Source organism: Perca flavescens, chromosome 21 (genome assembly GCF_004354835.1).
Source record: "Perca flavescens isolate YP-PL-M2 chromosome 21, PFLA_1.0, whole genome shotgun sequence".
Lineage (NCBI taxonomy): Eukaryota > Metazoa > Chordata > Actinopteri > Perciformes > Percidae > Perca > Perca flavescens.
In genome coordinates, this window is record NC_041351.1 from 31,007,263 (window position 1) to 31,032,933 (window position 25,671).

At 42.1% G+C, this 25,671-nt stretch overlaps 1 protein-coding gene across 1 annotated transcript in view; it reads left to right on the forward strand.

Moving 5' to 3' along the window:
• Positions 1-25,671, forward strand: part of LOC114548296 (RNA binding protein fox-1 homolog 3) — a 144,816-nt gene that overhangs the window by 73,777 nt on the left and 45,368 nt on the right. The window contains exon 4 of the mRNA XM_028568150.1: positions 19,085-19,138. Within this exon, the coding sequence (XP_028423951.1) occupies positions 19,085-19,138 (54 nt within the window). The remainder of the gene's footprint in view (positions 1-19,084; positions 19,139-25,671) is intronic.

Below are 25,671 nucleotides of genomic sequence, written 5' to 3' on the forward strand. Positions count from 1 at the left end.
AATGCTCAGGAGCAGTACTTCAGACTGTCTTTGTGCTGTGCATGGATGGTTATCGAGTGCGCGTTTGGGAGGCTGAAAGGCCGGTTTGGAGTCTTGAGAAGAGCAATATACATTAACCTTAATGACCTTCCCTTCGTCATATATGCATGCTGCATAATTAGGAGGCTTCTATGGACACTGTGGATGACACCAGGGTTACCGAGGTTGTTCCATATGACCAGGACAACCAACCTGATAATCCACCAACTGTCAGAGAGGGATTGTCAGCTGACGGGAATAGGTTCAGAAGAGTCCTGACACAGTTTATTGATCCATTTTTGTTCTTTGTATTTCATACTCAACAGTTTTGTGGGCCAGGTTTACAGTAACAAATGGTCAGTGGTTTTATAGTTGCCCCAGCATACTTCACTGTGTGAGTCTTACACAATTACAGACACAAGAATCTTGTCATTAGGGCATTAAAGAGAACAAACACTGCAAATAAAAGGCCTCTGTACTGCTTACTGCTTGTAACGTAGACTTATTACAAAACAATAAATGAAACAGCATTCAAGTAACATTTCCAAGAGGCTTCAATAGGTAACATTACAATAAACTAATTGTATAGCTGTTCAAATATAGGGCATACAGGGTGAAAAGAGGAGCTGGAGCAATGTGCAGTACAACAAATATATGGTGTTTTCTGAAAATTAAACCACATAAACCTATTCTAGTATAACCTCTAAATACAATTATGAAACTGAAAATGAGCATAATATGAGCACTTTAACACTAAACAACCAAAAAATGCAATTTTTGTAAACTTTTTGCAGCTGCCAAGACATCAGACAAGCCTTTATACTTTCCTTTAAAAGTGCAATTTCTGTAAACTGTTATTGCTTTACTTTATTTACAAAATAGATAAAAATCTCAAAGACACCACTGAAGTTTAAAGAAATTTGAAAGCAACCTGGATCTGTTGTGTCTGAAAACATCCAGCAACGCTGACAAGCTTTTGTGCTGTGTTCAAGTGCGCTCAGGAAAGAAATATTTAATTCAGAAACTGCAAAATGCATAGATAACTATGGTAAAATGGCTATAAACAATTAACCAAATAAAAAAAACATTGACTCTATTTTTGAAACTGAAAGGAACCACCGTTCCTTGCTGACTTTTTCTCCTGGAACGGCATTCCAAAGCATTCCCCCCATTTCCACCACTGCTAACGATAGTATATGCAACATGTGTGTTTTGCTGGTGGACTTCCTTCATCTTCAGGGCTGGTGCTGTGACCTTGCCTTTGCTCTGCTGCCTGCTCCATGTTTAGTTATTTATTGAAATAAACTACTTGATTCAAGGTCTAGTTATAGGGAACACAAGGCTGAGCATTACCATACTGCCTGGAAGGTTACTGTTGCTTCACTTAGCGATGAGATCATCCCAGCTGCTCCAACAGCAGAGGCTCAAACTGAGCTTTTACTGATCTGGATTTTTGATAGTGATATTTATTCATACTGAAGCTGTTGCTACTTTACACTGAAAATAATTCATTTGGAAATCAAATATACCTTAAAATGACTTCATCATTTTTCTAGTGTTACTATTGTGAACTAAGTTAGTACATCTCTCCTTTAAGAAACAGAAAGGAAAAACAAACAAAATGTAATTTGATTTTCATTCAAAATAAAAAGGCCCAACTTTTTCCATTATTAAAACACATTTTTCTTTTTCTTTTTTAAAACAAAGAACAAAATTGTAATAATACAGAAACTAAAAGGACCAAAACAAAATCTAAAACCATAGGTAATGAAATTAGTTAAGCAGTTCCTCAGTCTGACTAAAAGACTAGTTTCTGAGGGTGACATTGGAAACAGAAGATGAAAATAAGGAGAAAGAGAGAATGAACAGGAAGAGAGGTCACTTTGACCATAAAACCCCACATTTGACATCATAGATATTGTCAGCTGTTCCTCTTGACATTATTTTGGAGGACTAAATCATTTAAAAAAGTTTTAACTTCTGATTTGTTTTAGTAAGGGAAACAAAGTAGAGAGGTGCTCTCAGTGTATGTAAAATATTTTTGACTGGTAATATTAGTGTGTGTGTGTGTGTGTGTCATCTTTCCCTCACTCGATGTTCAGTCTTAAGAGTCTTTATCAGTCAGGATACTTCATACTATAATTGGGACTGGCCATAATCATAGTTTAGCTTTTAGGGATAACTAACTAAGTCTGAGGGTCACGCAAATGCACCGCCATGTCAATCAACATCCTGTAGGTCACTCTGACATGCAGGGAAGTGCAAGTTCCCTTCCATCAGTGCTTGAAGCTTTAATTTCCATTGTGTTGGCCCTCATTTTTATCAATATGATAATGTGGTGAAATCACTACCCCAAAGTCCAAAAAAGTTAAAGAAATTTTGAGAATCAAATAATTCATTTCCTGCATTCTAATACATTTCCAGGCACAAATTTATAGTTGAAACATGTTCATGTCAAGGAAAATGCAAAAATCTGGTGGCAGGTAACAATTCAACATTTTAAATATAATTGAATATAATGTAGTAAGGGGGCTCCGCATCTGACTACATTGACCACATCATCCAGTTCATTTGATTAGTATGAACAGGGCATAAACGTATCTTTTTTCCATTAGGAGCACATTTTGCTCCTCAGTTGAAAAATGTAGGAGTGACCTACATAAGTTAACCGCTATTACTGTTGTAGCTAATTTGTACAATAATACAACAGTGTTATGAATACAAAACATTATGAAGTGTAATGTTTTCTGTTTTTCAAATATTGATACAAAAATTGTCAGTTATGTTGAATAGCCTATAGGCCTACAGTAGTGTATTCAGGGAGTCAGGGCAACGCCACTAAAGCACTCAAAAATGTGGTTGTCATGTGTACTAACGTGCAAGGCAAGGCAAGGCAAGGCAGCTTTATTTGTATAGCACATTTCAGCAACAGGGCAATTCAAAGTGCTTTACATAAAACATTAAAGAGCAGTTAGAAAACAATTAAAAACAATTTAAAAACAATAAACAAAAACATTAAAAGACAAGAATAAAATTGATAGTGCAGTATAAGAATAAAAGTTACAGTGCAGTATAAGAAATTAAAGTTAATAAAATAGATTATTTAAAGAAAAGCAACATCAAAAAGATAGATCTTTAGCTTAGATTTAAAAGAACTGAGAGATGCAGCGGACCTACAGGTTTCTGGGAGTTTGTTCCAAATATGTGGAGCATAAAACTGAACGCTGCTTCCCCCTGTTTAGTTCTGACTCTGGGGACAACAAGTAGACCTGTCCCTGACGACCTGAGAGGTCTGGGTGGGTCATAATGTAGTAGCAGATCAGAAATGTATTTTGGCCCTAAACCGTTTAGTGATTTATAAACCAGTAAAAGTATTTTGAAATCAATTATTTGAGGCACTGGAAGCCAGTGTAGAGACTTCAGTACTGGAGTGATGTGATCCACTTTCTTGGTTTTAGTGAGGACTCGAGCAGCAGCGTTCTGAATCAGCTGCAGCTGTAATATAGATTTTTTAGCGAGACCTGTAAAGACACCGTTACAGTAGTGAAGTCTACTGAAGATTCAATTCAATTCAATTCAATTTTATTTATAGTATCAAATCATAACAAGAGTTATCTCGAGACACTTTACAGATAGAGTAGGTCTAGACCACACTCTATAATTTACAAAGCCCCAACAATTCCAACAATTACAGTAATTCCCTCAAGAGCAAGCAGTGCGACAGTGGCGAGGAAAAACTCCCTCTTGGGAAGAAACCTCGGACAGACCCAGGCTCTTGGTAGGCGCTGTCTGACGGGCCGGTTGGGGGTGTGATGAACAGTGGCGATAATAGTCACATTAATAATGGAACAGTGACTGGATGTAGCGGGAAGCTGCAGGGTTCAGCAGGAAGCTGCATGACATTGCAGGGCACCGCTGAGCTCAGCAGGGAGTGCAGCAGGACCACGGCGAGAGCTGGAACCAGGATCTTGGTGCCAACGTTCTCCAAGGAAATACGCTGGGGGAAAAAACATAAGGACTCCGGGGAGTAAACTCCCCAGAAGCTAGGATTAGAAACAAGCATTTCTGGGACTGGATACACACAAATAGTAATAGTAATAGTAATAGAAAGGGAGAGGAGAGAGCAGCTCAGTGTGTCAAAGGAAGGAAGTCCCCCGGCAGTCTAGAACTACAGTATAACAGCGTAACTATAACAGCGTAACTAAGAGAGACAGGTCATAAGGAGAGGTAGCTTTTTCGGGCTTAGAACTCTCCCCCTGCCGGATCGGGCTTGGCTGGCCTGCCTCCCTCTACTTTGTTATGTATTATTAATCTAACAATTATGAAGAGAAGCAGGTGCGCCAGTTAGGTGAACACTGCAACTCCTCACTCCCTAACCCCCATAAGCTTTATCAAATAGAAGAGTTTTAAGTTCATTCTTGAAAGCGATTACAGTTTCTGCCCCCCGAACCCAGATTGGGAGCTGGTTCCATAGGAGAGGAGCCTGATAACTGAAGGCTCTTGCTCCCATTCTACTTTTAGAGACTCTAGGTACCACCAGTAACTCTGCATTCTGGGAGCGCAGTGCTCTAGTGGGACAATAGGGTATTAGGAGCTCTTCTAGATATGATGGTGCTAGACCATTTAGAGCTTTGTAGGTCAATAGAAGGATTTTAAACTCAATCCTGGATTCAACAGGAAGCCAGTGCAGAGAAGCTAATACAGGAGAAATATGATCTCTTTTCTTAGTTCTTGTGAGAACACGCGCTGCAGCATTCTGGATCAGCTGGAGAGTCTTAAGGGACTTATTCGAGCAACCTGACAGTAGGGAATTACAATAGTCCAGCCTGGAAGTAACGAATGCATGGACTAGTTTTTCAGCATCGTTTTGAGACAGGATATGAATTTTGGCAATGTTACGAAGATGAAAAAAGGCTGTTCTTGAGGTTTGTTTTAGATTGGCATTAAAGGATATATCCTGATCAAAAATGACTCCTAAATTTCTGACAGTAGTGCTGGAGGCCAGGGTAATACCATCCAGAGTAGCTATGTCTTTAGATAATGAGGTTCTGAGGTGTTTAGGTCCCAGTACAATAACTTCAGTTTTGTTAGGGTTTAACATTAGAAAATTATAGGTCATCCAGGATTTTATATCTTTAATGCACGCTTGAAATTTAGCTAGCTGACTAGTTTCGTCTGGTTTGATTGACAAGTATAATTGGGTGTCATCCGCATAACAGTGAAAGTTAATTGAGTCTTTCCTAATAATATTGCCTAGAGGAAGCATATATAGGGAGAATAGAATTGGTCCAAGCACTGAGCCTTGAGGAACCCCATGGCTAACTTTTGCGTACTTGGAGGATTTATCATTAACGTTAACAAATTGAGATCGATCAGAGAAATAGGACTTAAACCAGCTTAAAGCAACTCCTTTAATGCCAACCAAGTGTTCCAATCTCTGTAACAGGATTGAATGGTCAATAGTGTCAAAAGCAGCACTAAGATCTAGTAAAACAAGAATGGAGACAAGTCCTTTGTCTGCAGCAGTTAAAAGGTCGTTAGTAATTTTCACCAGTGCCGTCTCTGTGCTATGATGCTTTCTAAATCCTGATTGAAAGTCATCAAATAAACAATTGCTATGTAGAAAATCACATAACTGATTAGCAACCACCTTCTCAAGGATCTTGGAGAGAAAGGGAAGGTTAGATATAGGTCTATAGTTTGCTAAGACCTCAGGATCGAGGGTGGATTTTTTCAGAAGAGGTTTTATCACAGCTACTTTAAATGACTGTGGTACATAACCTGTTAATAAGGACATATTGGTCATATCTAGTAATGAAGTGTTTACCACGGGTAACGCTTCTTTGAGTAATCTCGTTGGGATGGGGTCTAAGAGACAGGTAGATGGCTTAGCTGAGGATATCTTTAACATTAATTGTTGGAGGTCTATAGGATAAAAGCAGTCTAAGTATATGTTGAGACTAGTCGTTATTTCTAGCGACTCTGCGTTTAAAGGTGAACCGTTAGAAGTTGAGGGCAAAAGGTGATGAATTTTATCTCTAATTGTTGTAATTTTATCATTAAAGAAGCTCATGAAGTCATCACTACTCAGAGCTAGAGGAATAGATGGCTCAGTAGAGCTGTGGCTATCTGTCAGCCTGGCTACAGTGCTCAAAAGAAACCTTGGGTTGTTCTTGTTTTCTTCTATTAGTGATGAGTAATAGTCTGATCTGGCTTCATCATCCTCTTTTTCAGGGGAGCAACAGAGTCTAAGGTCGTCCGTAGGCAAGTCGTAGCACCGTCTACAAATGTATCAATTTGAGAGGGACTGAGGTTAACATAGAGGTCCTCTGTTATGTTAAGGCATGACATAGAGTCGAATGCTGTTGGAATATCTTCTTTAAATTTAGCTATAGCACTGTCAGATAGGCATCTGGTGTAGATGCTTTTGTCTAATTTAATATAGTCAGGTAAAAGCATGGACAAGTTTTTCCAGATCCTGCTGAGACATAAGTCCTTTAACCCTTGATATATTTTTAAGGTGATAATAGGCTGATTTCCATGACTACTCCAAGATTTCTGGCTTTGTCTGTTGATTTTAACATTGTCGTTTGAAGCTGAGCGCTGACTTTCAATCGTTCCTCTTTTGCTCCAAAAACAACCACCTCTGTTTTTTCTTCATTTAATTTAAGAAAGTTCTGGCACATCCAATCATTAATCTGTTCAATGCACATATTTAATTGTTGTATTGGGCTATAGTTCCCTTGCGATAAGGTTATGTAAATTTGTGTGTCATCCGCATAACTATGGTAACTTATTTTGTTGTTTTCCATAATCTGAGCCAGTGGAAGCATGTAGATGTTGAACAGAAGAGGCCCCAGAACTGAGCCTTGGGGAACTCCGCACATCATATTTGTATGCTCAGATGTATAATTACCTATAGACACAAAGTAGTCCCTATTCTTTAAATAGCATTCAAACCACTTTAGTACTGAGCCAGAAAGACCAACCCAGTTTTCCAATCGGTCAAGCAATATGTCATGGTCTACCGTATCAAATGCAGCACTGAGATCAAGTAATACTAAGACTGAAATTTAGTTTAAGTGGATGTCATTAAAGACTTTAACAAGAGCCATCTCAGTGCTGTGGTCGAAAACCTGACTGGAAGGCATCAAAACTGTTGTTTAGCGATAAGAAAAGGTTGAGTTGTTGAAAAACCACTTTTTCGATGATTTTACTTAAAAATGGAAGGTTTGATATTGGCCTATGGTTGCTCATTAGTGTCGTGTCTAGATTGTTCTTTTTTAGGAGTGGCTTGATGACTGCAGTTTTCAGGGCCTGTGGGAAGATACCTGAGAGCAGAAACATGTTTACAATCTGTAGAAGATCAGAAGCCAAAATGTTCGAATAATTTTTGAAAACACCCGTTGGTAGAATATCAAGGCAACAGGAGGAGGTTTTTAGATGTTGTATAATGTCCTCCAGGTTTTTAAGGTTGATCGTATGAAATTGTGTCATGTTGGAATTTGTTTTGCGTGCACACTGTGACAACACATATCCTGTACTTGATATGGAAGCACTGACTGTTTGTCTAATTTTCTGAATTTTGTCTGTGAAGAAGGAGGAAAAGTCATTGCAAGCCTTGGTAGACAACAGTTCAGATGCTATTGGTACTGGAGGGTTTGTTAATCTATCAACAGTAGCAAACAAAGCATGTGAATTATTATCGTTTCTGACAATAATGTCAGAGAAAAAGGACCGCCTTGCATTTCTTAGTTCCAAATTATGAATGTGAAGTCTCTCTTTATAAGTGTTATAATGGACCTGGAGATTAGATTTTCGCCAACTGCGTTGAGCTTTTCGACACTCTCTTTTTTCTGTTCTCACAACTATAAAATTTCTCCATGGAGATCTTTTCTTACCAGAGACAGCTTTGACCTTAGTGGGAGCAATAGCATCAATAACATTCGTCATTTTACAGTTGAAATTATCTACAAGCTCAGTGACTGAGGCCCCAGTGAGGGTGGGTGTAGAGGATAAAAGCTGAATGAATGATTCACTGGTGTTTTCAGTGATATACCATTTTCTGATTAACTTAGTTTGAACACTTTTTGGCACAGAGATAGTGCTGTTAAAGAAAACACAGGAATGATCAGAGAGAGCAACATCAGTCACCACAACCTTGGAAATGTTCAGACCCTTGGAGATAATCAAGTCCAGAGTGTGCCCCTTATTGTGCGTGGGCTGTGTCACATGCTGAGTCAGTCCATAGCTCTCAAAAACACAACACAGTTCTTTGGTCCCTCGGTCCTGGGGGTTGTCAACATGAATGTTAAAATCACCAGCAATAACAGTTCAGTAAAGTCGTCAAAGAAGGATGCACAGTATTTAGGTGGCCTGTAGATATTTAGAAGTAGAGCTTGAGGGGAGGATCTTAGCTGAAGAGCCACATATTCAAAAGAAGCAAAATTTTCGTAAGATATTTGCGTACATTGGAATGAGTCATTAAACAAAATGGCGACTCCACCTCCTTTCTTATTCACTCTATTCTCAATCGTAAAACTGAAGTTAGGGGGGGCAGACTCAATGAGAACAGCAGCACTGTTGTTATGGTCCAACCAGGTTTCAGTTAAAAACATAAAATCAAGATTTTGCTTGATAATAAAATCATTGATTAAAAAGGATTTTCCCGCCAAAGACCTAACGTTTAGTAGGGCTAGTGTTAGTGCGTTTTCATTTTTTGGGACAGACTGTGGCTGACAAGGAATGGATGCTAAATTTGCAAAGTTTGCAGTTACGTGCTTATTCTTTTTCTATTACCTATCACAACATAAATTGTGGAAGAATCTAATACAAGGGGCCCAGGCTTGTCTTGGAAAGAGTCATGAGTGCTACTAGGCATGCTGCCTGGACCCGGCCCATATCAGTTAATGCTTGCTGCATTTTGCACACAAGCATCCTTATCAGTTTGGGGAGAAGGAGTTAACTGCCGTCCTTGAGGGGGCAGAGGTGCCTGGCGTTTTACGATGGGAGAAGGAAGGGGGGCATACTTGGTTCCAGCATTTAACAGCTGCTTCATCTGGTCAGTGAACTCCAACATGGGGATGGGGGAAAGAGGGGAGAGCGACGTATCCTTAAAGAGGTCCTCAAAGGTGTCGTGGTTGTCAAAGGGGTTTGAGGAGTGTTGGACGGGTGAGAAGGGGTGTTGAGATTTCTCATCTCTGCTCTTTGGTCTCCCATGGTCAAATCTTTTCTCAGGTGGGGACTGTGGTGGCTCACTGCCGCACTTTGTTGCGTCTTCCTCTTGTTTTGGTTCATCTTGTCTCACATCCTTGGCCAAGGGAGCAGATGTGTGGCGCAGAAAGTAAAGTAGGCTAGAGGTGAACAGCTTTACTCCTGGCTTGTTAAGGAATAGTCCATCTGCTTTAAAAAGATGCCTGCACTCCCAGAAAATGTTAAAATTGTCAATGGATTGCAGAGAATGGTTGTTGGTACATGCAGTTGAAAGCCATCTGTTCAGTGCCAACAGTCTGCCGAATCTCTCAGCTCCTCCTCTGACTGGCGGTATAGGGCCACTGATAAACACCTTTGCATTTAGGGAGCTGACTGTGTTCAGCAGATTCGTAAAGTCACGATTCAGCACTTCAGACTCTTGCTTTACAACATCATTTGACCCTATATGTAGTATAATGTTCTTCACAGTTGGGTGTGCTGCTATGATATCCTGGATTCTTTGGGCCAAGTCAGACACCATGTCTTTGGGAAAACAGAGTATTTTGGTGTTTTTACTGAATTTTATATCTTTCACAGCAGAGTCACCCACAATCAGAGTTTGGGGCCCAGTCATAAGCTTTCCCTGTAGCTTTTTACTTTTAGAATTGCTCTCAGTCCTTACTCTGCTGTGTGACGATGAGACGTAATCCAGGTCATGTCCGGGGTCCTGCAGCAGAGGAGCAAATCTGTTGTTCTGTTGGGGAGGCATTTTGTTGCTGATTTTCCCTTTTGCAGTTGTCCACGGCTGTGTCCTACTAAGTACAGGGGTTGAAGAGGTGCTCTGCCTGGGTGGTAATGCAGGCCAGCCGGTCGTATCACAAATCTCAGGGCGCTGTGCCCTGCTCGTTAGTCGTCCTCCCATTTCCCAGGAAAATGATTTTGCTCTTAGGCTTTGCACCAAAAGAGTTCCAGGGAGGACTGCCACTTGTTGATTTATTATCCATTCCACAGCCCTCCTGTTTCTTTGTGGTCTTGCTGGTGCTAGTTAGCCGTGTGTTAGCATGCTTTTGTCCATTGTTTTGGGTCACTGGTAAAGTGGTGTAATTTCCACATGATCCGTTCACTTCCACATTTACTTCTAACCGGTAAATTTTGGTTTCCAGAACTGCAATCTTCTGAAGGAGTTTGTAGTAGTCCTCGATGGAGAAGGGTGGCATCTTGCTGCTAATTAGTTTTAGCTACAGTCACTTTAGGACAAGCTTGAGCTATTGGTAGGCCACGCTCACGCAGAAAAGTTTTCAAATATGACAATAGCCTACTATGTCTACAACAAATGTATAGTCCAGTGATTTATAAGTATCCAAGAGCCGCTGCTCATAGTTTTTCTCAGGGGAAAAGCAAGATTATCAGCAGAAATATCCAAGCAGAAGCAGGAGCAAGCAGTAGAGCGTCTGCACTGTAAGAAGCAGAAAGCCAAAGCGAGCATTAGGTGTTTAACGCTACTACGAGACGTTTTTAAAGGTTATGAAACTGTCTCAATTTAATTCTGATAGATAGTCGGAGCTCCGGTGGAAGGAGAGCTCTGCGTCCGTCAGCAGCGGTTTCTAGCTGTGCCGCCGGTCCCCAGAGCAGCATGGCACCGGAAGAGTCCGGTACAGTCAGTTCAGATCCAGTCCAATCAGCGCCAGCCGCATGTGTATATACAGTAATGGCGTGGATGAGAGGGAGGCTGGCTGCTGAAAATCAGACGCTCTGGTGCGCGTGATATTAATTTGGCTCTGGCTAAAACCTCTTTGGGAGTCGTCAAAACTTTTTCTATGCAGGAAAAAGCCTGATTAATCAATATTATTTTTTAAAGAGTAACTTAACAGCAGCTTTAAAGCTTTGCTGACCTCTAGTGTTTTAACTTTTCAGCTTGCTGCAATAATGCATATGTTTACTCCAGGGTGTGTCAGTACACTGTGACAACACTGTTGAGTGAGTATGGTGGCAGCACAGCACATTAAAGACCATACTCATCAGTGATGCTGGCTGTGGTCAAAGGTGTAACGGGCGGAACTGGGAAGCACTGCTTTAAGTCTGCTGCTAAGTTGCACTTTAATATCCATCCATCCATCCATCTTTGTCCGCTTATCCGGTATCGGGTCGTGGGGGGATTAGCTCCAGCAGGGGACCCCAAACTTCCCTTTCCCGAGCCACATTAACCAGCTCCGACTGGGGGATCCCGAGGTGTTCCCAGGCCAGGTTGGAGATATAATCCTTCCACCTAGTCCTGGGTCTTCCCCGAGGCCTCCTCCCAGCTGGACGTGCCTTGAACACCTCCCTAGGGAGGCGCCCAGGGGGCATCCTTACCAGATGCCCGAACCACCTCGACTGGCTCCTTTTGATGCAAAGGAGCAGCGGCTCTACTCCGCGCTCCTCACGGATGACTGAGCTTCTCACCCTATCTCTAAGGGAGATGCCAGCCACCATCCTGAGGAAACCCATTTCGGCCGCTTGTACCCTGGATCTCGTTCTTTCGGTCATGACCCAGCCTTCATGACCATAGGTGAGGGTAGGAACGAAAACTGACCGGGAGAGCTTTGCCTTCTGGCTCAGCTCTCTTTTTGTCACAACGGTGCAATAGATTGAATGTAATACCGCGCCCGCTGCGCCGATTCTCCGACCAATCTCCCGCCCCATTGTCCCCTCACTCGAGAACAAAACCCCAAGGTACTTGAACTCCTTCACTTGGGGTAAGGACTCATTCCCCACCTGGAAGAGACATTCTATCGGTTTTCTGCTGAGAACCATGGCCTCAGATTTAGAGGTGCTAATCCTCATCCCAGCCACTTCGGACTCTGCTGCAAACCGATCCAGTGAGTGCTGAAGGTCACAGGCCGATGATGCCATCAGGACCACATCATCTGCAAAGTGCAGCGATGAGATCCCCAGCCCACCGAACTGCAACCCCTCCCCACCCCGACTACGCCTTGATATCCTGTCCATAAATATTACAAACAGGATTGATGACAAAGCGCAGCCCTGGCGGAGGCCAACCTTCGCCTGAAACGAGTCCGACTTACTGCCGAGAACCCGGACAGCTCTCACTTTGGTTGTACAGAGATTGGATGGCCCTGAGAAGAGACCCCCTCACCTCATACACCCGCAGCACCTCCCACAGTATCTCCCAGGGGACCCGGTCATACGCCTTTTCCAGATCCACAAAACACATGTAGACCGGTTGGGCATACTCCCAGGCTCCCTCCAGGATCCTTGCGAGAGTGAAGAGCTGGTCCATTGTTCCACGACCAGGATGGAATCCGCATTGTTCCTCTTCAACCCGAGGTTCGATTATCGGCCGAACCCTCCTTTCCAGCACCTTGGAGTAGACTTTACCAGGGAGGCTGAGAAGTGTGATACCCCTGTAATTGACACACACCCTCTGGTCCCCCTTTTTAAAAAGGGGAACCACCACCCCAGTCTGCCACTCCTTTGGCAATGTCCCAGACTTCCACGCAATGTTGAAGAGGATCTCATCAATCCCAGGGGCTTTGCCACTGTGGAGATGTTTGACTACATCAGTGACTTCCGCCTGGGAAATTGACAATGATCCCCCATCATCTTCCAGCTCTGCCTCTAACAAAGAGGGCGTATTAGTCGGATTCAGGAGTTCCTCAAAGTGCTCCTTCCACCGCCCTATTACCTCCTCAGTTGAGGTCAACAGTGTCCCATCCTTACTGTACACAGCTTGGATGGTTCCCCGCTTCCCCCTCCTGAGGTGGCGAACAGTTTTCCAGAAGCACCTTGGTGCCGACCGAAAGTCCTTCTCCATGTCTTCTCCCACACCCGCTGCTTTGCCTCTCTCACAGCAGAGGCTGCAGCCCTTCGGGCCCTTCGGTACCCTGCAACTGCCTCCGGGGTCCTCTGGGATAACATATCCCGGAAATTCAAATCACTTCAATTCAATTTTATTTATAGTATCAAATCATAACAGAGTTATCTCGAGACACTTTACAGATAGAGTAGGTCTAGACCACACTCTATAATTTAAAAAGCCCCAACAATTACAGTAATTCCCTCAAGAGCAAGCATTAGCAGTGGCTATTGCGACAGTGGCAAGGAAAAACTCCCTTTTAGGAAGAAACCTCGGCAGACCCAGACTCTTGGTAGGCGGTGTCTGACAGGGCTGGTTGGGGGTGTGATGGCAATAATAGTCGCATTAAAGATAGTGGAAGTGACTTTGAAGGTAGTTGTTGTAGTTCATGTCACAGCAGGATGTTGCGGGATGAAACGTGACGCTGCAGAGCATGGGTGGGTGCAGCAGACGCAGCAGGACGCGGCCGGGCGTTGAAGGGAATCGCAGAGCGAAGAAGAAACATAAGGACTCCGGGGAGTAAACTCCCCAGAGCTAGGTTAGTAACAAGCAGTTCTGGGACAAGATGCATACAAAAGGAAACAAATGAAAACATTGATGAGAGGCTGTACTGGCCTGCCTCCCTCTACTCTCACTATATTATTGATTATATGATCAATAAATCTGATGACTACGAAGAGAAGCAGGTGGCCGGGTTAGGCGGACGCTGCAACTCCTCACTTCTTAACTATAAGCTTTATCAAAGAGGAAAGTTTTCAGTTTATTCTTAAATGAGGTGATGGTGTCTGCCCCCCTAACCCAGACTGGGAGCTGGTTCCACAGGAGAGGAGCCTGATAGCTGAAGGCTCTGGCTCCCATTCTACTTTTAGAGACTCTAGGAACCACCAGTAACTCTGCATTCTGGGAGCGCAGTGCACTAGTGGGACAATAAGGTACTAAGAGCTGTTCTAGATAGGATGGTACTTGACCATTTAGGGCTTTGTAGGTCAGGAGAAGGACTTTAAAGTCAATCCTGAATTTCACAGGAAGCCAATGCAGAGAAGCTAAAACAGGAGAAATATGATCTCTTTTCTTAGTTCTCGTCAGAACACGTGCTGCAGCATTCTGGATCAGCTGGAAAGTCTTAAGGGACTTATTTGAGCAACCTGACAGTAGGGAATTACAATAGTCCAGCCTGGAAGTAACGAATGCATGGACTAGTTTTTCAGCATCGTTTTGAGACAGGATATTCCTCATTTTGGCAATGTTACGAAGATGAAAAAAGGCTGTTCTCGATGATTGTTTTAGATGGGCGTTAAAGGATATATCCTGATCAAAAATAACTCCTAGATTTCTGACAGTAGGGCTGGAGGCCAGGACAACACCATCCAGAGTAGCTATATCTTTAGATAATGAAGTTCGGAGATGTTTAGGTCCCAGTACAATAACTTCAGTTTTGTTACAGTTTAACATCAGAAAATTATAGGTCATCCAGGATTTTATATCTTTAATACATGCTTGAAGTTTAGCTAACTGACTTGTTTCGTCTGGTTTGATTGATAAGTATAATTGGGTGTCGTCCGCATAGCAGTGATAGTTAATTGAGTGTTTCCTAATGATATTACCAAGAGGAAGCATATATAAGGAGAATAAAATTGGTCCAAGCACTGAGCCTTGTGGAACGCCATGTTTAACTTTCGCGTACTTAGAGGATTTATCATTAACATTAACAAATTGAGATTGATCAGAAAAATAAGACTTAAACCAGCTTAGTGCAATTCCTTTAATTCCGACTAAGTGTTCTAATCTCTGTAACAGGATTGTATGGTCAATAGTGTCAAAAGCAGCACTAAGATCTAATAAAACGTAAAAAGTATGGAGACAAGTCCTTTGTCTGCAGCAGTTAGAACGTCTCTGTGCTATGATGCTTTCTAAATCCTGATTGAAAGTCTTCAAATAAGCTGTTGTTATGGAGAAAATCACATAACTGATTAACAACTACTTTCTCAAGGATCTTGGAGAGAAAGGGAAGGTTAGATATAGGTATATAGTTTGCTAAGACCTCAGGATCGAGGGTGGTTTTTTTCAGAAGAGGTTTTATCACAGCTACTTTAAATGACTGCGGTACATGACCTGTTAATAGAGACATATTGATCATATCTAGTAATGAAGTGTTTACCACGGGTAACGCTTCTTTGAGTAGCTTCGTTGGGATGGGGTCTAAGAGACAGGTAGATGGCTTTGCTGAAGATACCTTTACCATTAGTTGTTGAAGGTCTATAGGATAAAAACAGACTAAGTATATGTCAGGTCTAGTCGTTCTTTCTAGCAGTCCTGTGTTGAAAGGTGAACCATTAGAAGTTGAGGGCAAAAGGTGATGAATTTTATCTCTACTTATAAAATAATTTTATCATTAAAGAAGCTCATGAAGTCATCACTACTCAGAGCTAGAGGAATAGATGGCTCAGTAGAGCTGTGACTATCTGTCAGCCTGGCTACAGTGCTGAAAAGAAACCTTGGGTTGTTCTTGTTTTCTTCTATTAATGGTGAGTAATAGTCTGATCTGGCATGTCTGAGGGCCGTCCTATAGGTTTTCAGACTGTCTTGCCAGTCCAAACGAGACTCTTCCATTTTGGTGGAGCGCCATTTGCTTTCAAGTTTTCGCGGGTTTTGCTTTAATTAATGAGTTTGGGAGTTATACCAAGGTGCTAGTTTCCTTTGCTTCATCTTTTTCTTTTTGAGTGGAGCAACAGAGTCTAAAGTAGTCCGTAGGCAGGCCGTAATACCATCTACACAATTGTCGATTTGAGAGGGACTAAAATTTACATAAAGGTCCTCTGTTGTATTAAAACAAGGTAATGAGTTTTTTTTGTATAATCGGGTATTAAGAATTCGAAAGTAATTAAGAAGTGGTCTGATAATAAAGGATTTTGCGGGAATACTAATACATCTTCAATTTTGATACCATATGCCAGCACGAGGTCGAGGGTGTGGTTAAAACAGTGCGTGGCCTCATGCACACTCTGACTGAAGCCAATAGAATCTAGTAGTGAGTTGAAAGCAGTTGTAAGGCTATTGCTGTCAACGTCCACATGGATATTAAAATCACCTACAATAAGTACTTTGTCTGATTTAAGGACTACACATGATAAAAACTCTGAGAATTCAGATAAAAATTCAGAATACGGACCTGGAGCTCGGTAGACAACAACGAATATAATTGGCTGTACTGATTTCCGTGTTGGATGTTGAAGATTAAGAAAAAGGCTTTCAAAAGAGTTATAATTTAGTTTAGGTTTAGGATTAATTAACAGGCTTGAATCATATATGGCTGCAACTCCCCCTCCTCGGCCTGAGCCTCTAGGAATTTGAGTATTAATATGATTGGGAGGAGTCGCTTCATTTAGACTAATATATTCTTCATGGCCCAGCCAGGTTTCAGTAAGACAGAATAGATCAATTTGATTATCAGATATCAATTCATTTATTAGTACTGTTTTAGAAGACAGAAGACAGATATTTAGTAATCCACATCTAATTTACCTATCCTTTTCTATAATTGCAGTGGTAGTTTTAATTCCAATTAGGTTGTTAAGTATTGCCCCTCTCTTGGTTACCTTTGATTTAGCTGATCTTAGTCGAGGAACAGACACCGTCTCATTTTCTTTTGGGACCGGCTGTGGCTGGCGTGAACTGGATGCTAAATTGACTATGTTTGCAGTCAACTTCTTATTACTTAGGGGCTTCACCACTTTGTATGGTCTGTTGTTGATTATAATTGGAATAGTACTAGTACTACATGTTACTGGAATAGCACTAGTACTACATGTTACTGGAATAATACTAGTACTACATGTTATCCTGCAGAAAACAGATAACAGGGACAGAGGTTGTATTAGTGCGTGGTGGGGTGAGAGTATTGCAGGGCACAGTGGAATCAAGACATCCGACAGTGTGTGTGTGAGGGGAACTTCCAATGATAATGGAGTCGAGGAACTGTTCACTTGCCTTGATCTGGTGGAGAGTCGATATTCTGGCTTTAAGTTCCACTATCTTCTGGCTGAACAGGAGGCACGAGTCACAGCCAGGTGAACAGCTAAGGGAGGGCATCGTGTAGCTTGCTAGTTTAGCTAGTAGCAACGTTGATGGAGGCCTTCTCCAAAAACCGATCCCTTTTCACAAGTCGAATTACAATGCAGGTGCTCCTGCTTGTGTTAGCAAGCTGTGGATAGCCCGTTACTGCTACCAAAATATAGAAAAAATATAGGAAAGACTCCTTCTTCAGTTGTACGGCTTCCCTGACCACCGGTGTCCACCACGGTGTTCATGGGTTACCGCCCCTTGAGACACCTAAGACCACAGCTCCTCGCCGCAGCTTCAGCAATGGAAACTTTGAACATTGTCCACTCGGGTTCAATGACCCCAGCCTCCACAGGAATGCATGAAAAGCTCCGCCGGAGGTGTAAGTTGGAAGTCTGTCTGACAGGGGCAGACGTTCCCAATTTACCCGCACTACCCGTTTGGGCTTACCAGGTCTGTCCAGAGTCTTCTGAGCCAGGTCCAGATGGCAGAATTGAAGGTGCCATCTGGCCCCCTGACCCAACTCACCACCAGATGGTGATTGGTTGACAGCTCCGCCCCTCTCTTCACCAGAGTGTCCAAAACATACGGCCTCAGATCAGATGAAACAATTATAAAATTGATCATTGACCTTTGGCCTAGGGTGCTCTGGTACCAAGTACACTTATGAGCATCCCTATGGTCCAACATGATGTTCGTTATAAACAATCCATGACTAGCACAGAAGTCCAACAACAAACAACCACTCTGGTTTAGATCAGCGAGGCCGTTCCTCCCAATCACGCCTCTCCAGGTGTTTCCATCATTGCCCACGTTCATGTTGAAGTCCCCCAGCAGAACTATGGAGTCCCCCACTGGAGCCCCATGCAGGACTCCACTCAAGGTCTCCAAGAAGGCCGAATACTCTGAACTCTTGTTTGGTGCATATGCACAAACAACAGTCAGAGTTTTCCCCCCCATAACCCGCAGGCGTAGGGAGGCGACCCTCTCGTCCACCGGGGTAAACTCCAACGTAGCGGCGCTCAGCCGGGGGCTTGTGAGTGGGGGATGGAGAGGGAGTTGGAGAGGGAGCTGCCACGTTGCTTCTTCGGGCTGTGCCCGACCGGGCTTCGTGGCAAACCCGGCCACCAGGCACTCACTGACAAGCCCGCCATCTGGGCCTGGCTCCAGACGGGGGCCCCGGGCTTCCTCCGGGCAGGGTAACATCACCTCTTCCTCGTTGGCTCATAGGGTTTTTGAACCATTCTTTGTCTGGCCCCTCACCTGAGACCACTTTGCCTTGGGAGACCCTACCAGGAGCACACAGCTCCAGACAACACAGCCCTCAGCTTCATAGGACAAAAACCTCTCCACCACGATAAGGTAATGGTTCCTGGAGAGGTAATTGTGGAAGGTCTATAGGATAAAAGCAGCTTAAGTATGTATCAGGTCTTATCGTTCTCTCCAGTCTTCCTGCGCCCAGTGGTGAGCTGCTAGAAGTTGAGTGTGAAAGGTGATGAATTTTATCTCTAATTGTTATTATTTTATCATTAAAAGAAGCTCATGAAGTCTTCACTACTCAGAGATACAGGAATAGATGGCTCAGTAGAGCTGTACTGTAATGTTTATTAACACTGCATAGCCCTAGTCCCCTACACATATATATGCACACTCAAACACACACCACACACACACACACACACACACACACACACACACACACACACACACACACACACACACATTATTTTATTACCACGACTGAGCAAACACAGCATTAAGTGCAAATGGATATTTTAATAATCTTCTTGTCGGGTGAAGAGGGGTTTGTTAATTTGGAGCCTTAACTGCTTGATCTTTTTAGTGTTTTTTTTATTTCAGAGTATGAGAGAACAATGCAGGTCATCATGTTCTAATTATTTCCTTCCCCTTCTTTTCTCTTCATCCCCTGCCCTCCTTCTCCCTCCCTGTCTTTCACAGCAATTTGGCAAGATTTTAGACGTGGAGATTATTTTTAATGAGCGAGGCTCCAAGGTAAGTGCACTGTAACCACACATTCATGCACACTCTCTCACACACATTATTTTCCAGCTGACTGTGTTTGTCCCCTGCCCTCATCTTGCAGTCCTCCACTCCTCTCACTGTCTTCACAGCTCTCTTTCCTTCTGTCTAAAAGTAATTACGAACCTGAATCAATGACACTTGCCTGCAGGCAGCTTTTACACCTTAGCAGTCTGCAAAGCATTGTGACATAGGCTACAATGAATCGCTGCCAAGAAGAAGTAATACATTGTATGCGGATATACTCTCAGTACACACTTTTGCTGTTGAAACGAATTTCGGAAGTCAAATTCCAATTGTAAAGCAATCAATACTAATTGAATGCTGAAATGACTATTCAAATGTGTATTTTTCATATATGTGTTGGCTAATGTTAGCAATCTTATAGCATCTTTGGGCATGGAGCTATGGGAGACATTGAGTAGTCGACAATGGGAAATGGGAAAATACTGTTTTAACATTTAAAAAAAAATTGACATCCACTGAGTCAAAACATATCGCCCAGAGAGAATTGTATTATGGTAGTGTTAATTTTGTCACCTATTTTTAATTTAGTCTTAGTCTTGTGCCCAAAAAAATTGTTAGTCAAGTTTTAGTCGACTAAAAGTCTCGCCATTTTAGTTAAGTTTTTTTCAAAACATTTTGGTCTTTTTTTTAAATAAATTATTTCTGATAACCATTTCAGTCAAATAGTTGTAAAAATAAATAAATTACATAAAGTTAAAGTAAATATTGAGCCTCTTCCTTATTTCACCAGTAAACGACAAAAACAAGCACTGCATGGGAAAGGGATATTTTACACTAAAATAAATGCAGCTCGAAACTGGCGAGGCGTATTTTAAGTGAACGCAACATATGTGTTGTTTTTCAGACAACGGCAGCTGCAGACTGTCGTATGTCTCGTGTTGGAATCCTACACAGTGAAATAGAGACCTTTACACCGTTTAGCTGTCAGCATTGTCTCACAGCGTCTGACAATTACGTTTCCTGTTAGGCGGCGAACTCTTGTTGCAGTAGTAATTAATGCGAGAGCAAACGTAAAAGTGAGTTTGGGAGCCCTTACTGTATGCCACCGTGCGGCAGTAAATAGAACGGTTGTATTAATGCAATTTCTCATCAAAACTAGCAGGGTGCAATGAATAAATACTTAATTTGTTCGGTACTTTTAAGTTATTTATTACAATTTACATAGTTTTCCTTTTTTTATTCCCAGGAGGAATTAATGGTACAAAGTACCCTTTGTTTTTATACTTTGTTTGAATAAAAACATTTTAAATGATAAATGACTTCCCATTCATGTTATTACAACTATCAAAACATTACATTTCTCATCTCTGTACATTCTGCACAAAATAATTAAAACCAATGTGGTGTTTTTTCATGTTAACAATAAAAAATATCATATAGTAATCAAAACTTTCTCCAGTTTCCAGTGTTAGTAGACAGGTCTGGCTCTGCATGTGGCAGCATCATCAGCTGTGGCAACCTATTCTGGCAGTGATAATCCTTGAGAGAGAATATAGAAAGACACCCACACTGAACAACCATACCATTTCTTTGGCATTTTTACACAGAGAAAAACCTTTATCATGGTGTTGACATTTAATGATTCTACAAAATAATAATAATAAAAAGAAAGATGCAGACCCTGCATCAGCACATTAGTGAAAAGCCAATATGTAAATGACACAGGTTGTCTAGAGTGTCAAAATGGAAAAATACCCCAGAAAGTACAAGTTATACCAGCAATGTTAGTCTAAATATGGTGAGTTAGGTTGCATAATCATATATTTTCCTATCACCTTAAACTGCATTATTTTGACTTGATGACATACTCATGCTAGACAACAGAAAGTAACAGGAAATTAATGTAATTTTTTATGTAGTGATTACTGGTTGTATTAACAAATGTGTATTTGGGGGCTTTTAGGATACACAGCATGATCATTGAAAGGTGACACAGAGGACATATAGTTAACAAGATAGCAGTCCGCTCCATTGTCTTTTAGGAAACCAACTAATGTTTCCTTACATAAGACTCTTTCACCTTTAACAGCTCTTGTTTATATTCATTGCATCTGTTGCGTCCCATTCCCTAGAACAGGATAAAGAAAAGAAAGCAGACAATTTGCATTAGAGTGAAGAGCAGTGAACATATCTAAATATGGTAACTAAATGTCAGAAGGATTAATTTTGTTCCTACTTCACACTTTTAAATACATTTTGATCTGCTCCCCCTCTCAAGGGCAAACCTATGTGTTATTTATGCCAGGGAATCCTGTATATACATAAGAGATCACGTCGTTGGGTGCTTTCGCACATATTATTTGGCGAAGCAATTAGAGGGCAATGACTGGCCCAGGATACATAAGCTAAAAGGCTGCTTGTCCAACAAACCAGGCATATCACATGGAGTTCATTCTCTGCCTTCTCACCATAACTCAACAATGACAAAGTAGGCCAGGAATATTGAGAGCAGGGACCCACTTATATATATATATATATCCATCCATCCATCTTCTTCCTCTTATCCGGTGTCGGGTCGCGGGGGGAGCAGCTCCAGCAGGGGACCCCAAACTTCCCTTTCCCGAGCAACATTAACCAGCTCCAACTGGGGGATCCCGAGGCGTTCCCGGGCCAGGTTGGAGATATAATCCCTCCACCTAGTCCTGGGTCTTCCCCGAGGCCTCCTCCCAGCTGGACGTGCCTGGAACACCTCCCTAGGGAGGCGCCCAGGGGGCATCCTTACCAGATGCCCGAACCACCTCAACTGGCTCCTTTCGACGCAAAGGAGCAGCGGCTCTACTCCGAGCTCCTCACGGATGACTGAGCTTCTCACCCTATCTCTAAGGGAGACGCCAGCCACCCTCCTGAGGAAACCCATTTCGGCCGCTTGTACCCTGGATCTCGTTCTTTCGGTCATGACCGATATATATATATTTGCTCTCAATTTGCTTACAACATACTTACACTTGATATTTTGAGTGCATAGTGTGTTCACACTGACAAAGTATAGCAAAATGCAAAGCGGGCGAGGAAGCTGCAGCCATTGCAATTGAAACGGTGAAATCAAACTATAATAATGTGAGTTATACTACTGTTTTTTTCAATAAGTCCCACTATACTGTGGTCGGATAGTGTGAAAACAAACCGGTATATATTTTGGCAGACGACAATAGGTGGCAGTAATGCTCCGCCCGGTGCCAATTTACTATTGAAAAGAAGAAGAAGAAGAAGAATTTCTGGTCAGTGCATAACGGCTAAATCTCATAGTAATTTCACTCACCAGAATCAGTTACACCGAGGGCTCAACCACGGTTGAACCAGGGTTGACTCTGTGTTTGCTCTGGAGCAAGTTATGTTTTGTTATCTGTGTCAGCTTCTTGAGCAGTATGCTGCAAGTGCACACTGTGCAGTAAAGTTGTAGCTTACAGTGCCACAGACTAATTTCATTTTACTTTTGTGTACAGATATCCCTAAACCGAGATGGATTAAAGAACTAAAGCATTGTACTTGTTATACTTAAAACATAAGAAAGTAAGCCAAATTGTGTACACATATATATATATATAGTAATTATAGTGTTATAAGTTTTAGTCTGTCTCTGCCTTTTCGGCCAAGTCAACTAGAGGTGGGTCCTCTGATCTAAATACCTCCCTGTGGCTACTACATCATGGTTCGCAGTGGGGTCTGGAACAGCTTTAGCTTGAGACCGGGTGCAATTTTTAACTTAAACCTGTATTTCTCAGAATACAGGTGTGTGAACATTTTCTACAAGTGCAAATTGAAAAATTACAAGTTCAGATTTGTTTTACAAGCTCTCATGTGTTTTTTTTTCTTTTTTGTGACTTCAAATTCAGATCACGTGTGTGAATATTTTATATTTTATCATACAAGTTCAGATTATTTGTTCTGCAAGTTCTCACATTGTATTCTACAAGCTCTTACATTTTGCACCATATTCACCTTCATACGAAAGTTTAGTTTCAGGAAGATCGTCAAATCTGACGCTGTATCTTTAAGGACTGTAACTGGTGCCTCAGTTACCCCTTCCTCAACTGCAACCATGCCATCAGACAGGAAACCATAAAATTTCCAAGTAAGCTTCATCAATAGATTTTACTTGCTTGTGAAAAGGGTTCAAACCAATAATAATACAACGTACAGAACAACCACCCTCTCCTGAGAGTTTTTTTTCAAGACAGCGGGACTTGATGTAACCAGGTTTTCGACACAACTGGCAAATTATGTCTACTGAGGAAGAAGACTTAGTTTGTCGGGCATTAGTTTGAGGATTCACAGACAATCACCCACCACCACTTTCCTGTCTTTTTAACCTGACCACTGGGTTTGTCCCGCCAAGAGTCCTGAATCCTGAATAGAGTTATGAATGAGGACTCATTAGAGTTGTATACACAGTTTGAACACCCAAGTCATTCAAATAGGTCTACATGACCTTAGACAGGCTCTGCTTAAACTGTTCGAGAACCATCAGCTCCTTGAAGGCGTAAAGTTCATTCGCTCTTAGCCATTGATCAAAAGCTACCTCTTGTTGACATGCAAAGTCTACGTGGGTTTAACCAGGTATTAATTTTTTCGGTCTTTAATCGCAGTCTATATGCCTCTGGGACTAGCTCGTAAGCTTTTAATACTGCTTACCGTAATCGGCAACCTCACTGGGGTCTAGAGCAACATAAGCTGCCTGAGCTTTGCCTATTGGGGACCCTGGAATCATAATTACCCATTCCTTTTTAGGCCATCCTCACTGCATTGTGACTTTCGCAAACATCTCAAAAATAATTCAACTTTGCAGCCAGGTTAGCTCAGTTGGTAGAGCAGGTGCACATATATAGAGGCTTACTCCTTGACGCAGCAGCCGTGGGTTTGACTCCGACCTGTGGCCCTTTGCTGCATATCATTCCCTTTCTCTCTCCCCTTTCATGTCTTCATCTGTCCTATGAAAATAAAGGCCTAAAATGCCTGAAAAAATAGTTCAACTTTCTCAGGGTCAAACCTTGGCACGAGAGTGAAACACTTATGGATATCAAAAATGTTTTGTTGTTCCTGACGCCTCTTATCTAAAGCGAGCTTAGCTTTCTCCAAGTCAAGCTTTATCTTTTCATGCTTCCTCTTTCTCATGTTGTTCAAAAACCTAGCTGAGGGATTCTACCTCAAAGATGTCTTTATGAGGAAGTGAAGACCTCTTGCACAACCCACTACCGACGAGTGAAGGGTGTATGAACAGATCGTTGTGCCTCAGGGTTATCGAGAAGGGGTGTTATGTTTAGCCCGTGAGACCCCATTGGCTGGCCACTTAGGCATAAGGAAGACTCAGGCTAAGATCATTAGACATTTCTATTGGCCTAAACTCCATTGAAATGTGGTAACTTTTTGTCGCTCTTGTCACTCCTGTCAGTTGGTAGGAAAACATAATCAGAAGAGAGCCTTTTTTGAAAGTGGTCATAGACTGTGTTGGCCCTTTACCTAAAACGCGGAAAGATAATGAGTATGTGTTGACCATCATGGATGTGACAACTCTGTGTGACAAGTTTACCGGAGGCTGTTCCTCTGGGAAACAGGACAGGCCAGGACCATCAGAGATGCATTGGTTGGTTTCTTTTCTCAGTTTTACCAAAGCAGGTGCAGCATGACGAGGGCACAGGTGTGAGTTTGGCATTCATGACGTGATTTCTTCAGCGTATCATCCACAGTCCCAGGGAGTACTTGAACGGGCTCATCAAATGTTAAAAACCATGATAAAAAAATATTGTGTCCAGTTTCCTGGGGACTATGATCTTGCTCCGCCATTTCCATGAGAGACTGTAAATCTGACTCTTGACCGCCATTTTTCAGTTGGAGCCTAGGTCTTTGCTTTAATACCACAGCGTGCGTCTGGTATGAATGTGTCATTTTGTGGTCCTTACATAGTTTTGAAGAAGGTAGGGGACACTAACTATGTGATCAGCACCCCTGAGGGTAGACGATAAACATTTTATTTATTTTGTCATTATTATTTGTATATTTATATTTAGCCTCAGACCAAACAGCCTCATACCAAACTACCTCAGACCAATCAGACCAAACTACCTCAGACCAATCAGACCAAACAGCCTCAGACCAAACAACCTCAGACCAAACAGCCTCAGACCAAACAGCCTCATATCAAAAAACCTCAGACCAAACAACCTCAGACCAAACAACCTCAGACCAAACAGTTTTAAACAGGCGCTCATGGCCCTAATATGTCTCTTTGCAAGCTCATGAAGTTACATTTTAACAACACTCATCAGGTAGAATGAAACATTAAGTCCTTTCACAAATTCCAGATCAATTATAGCAGAGATGATTATTTAACTCTCACTCTCTGCCTGCTTTAAGCTCATTGACATAGATAGATGAGGCTTAGCAGTTTAGGGTTTGGAGGCATGTTTTACCCGCATATGGGCTGCTTGAGTGAGCTGCATCTCCAGGACCAGTCTGAGACGCAGACAGGGTCTCATGAGCGA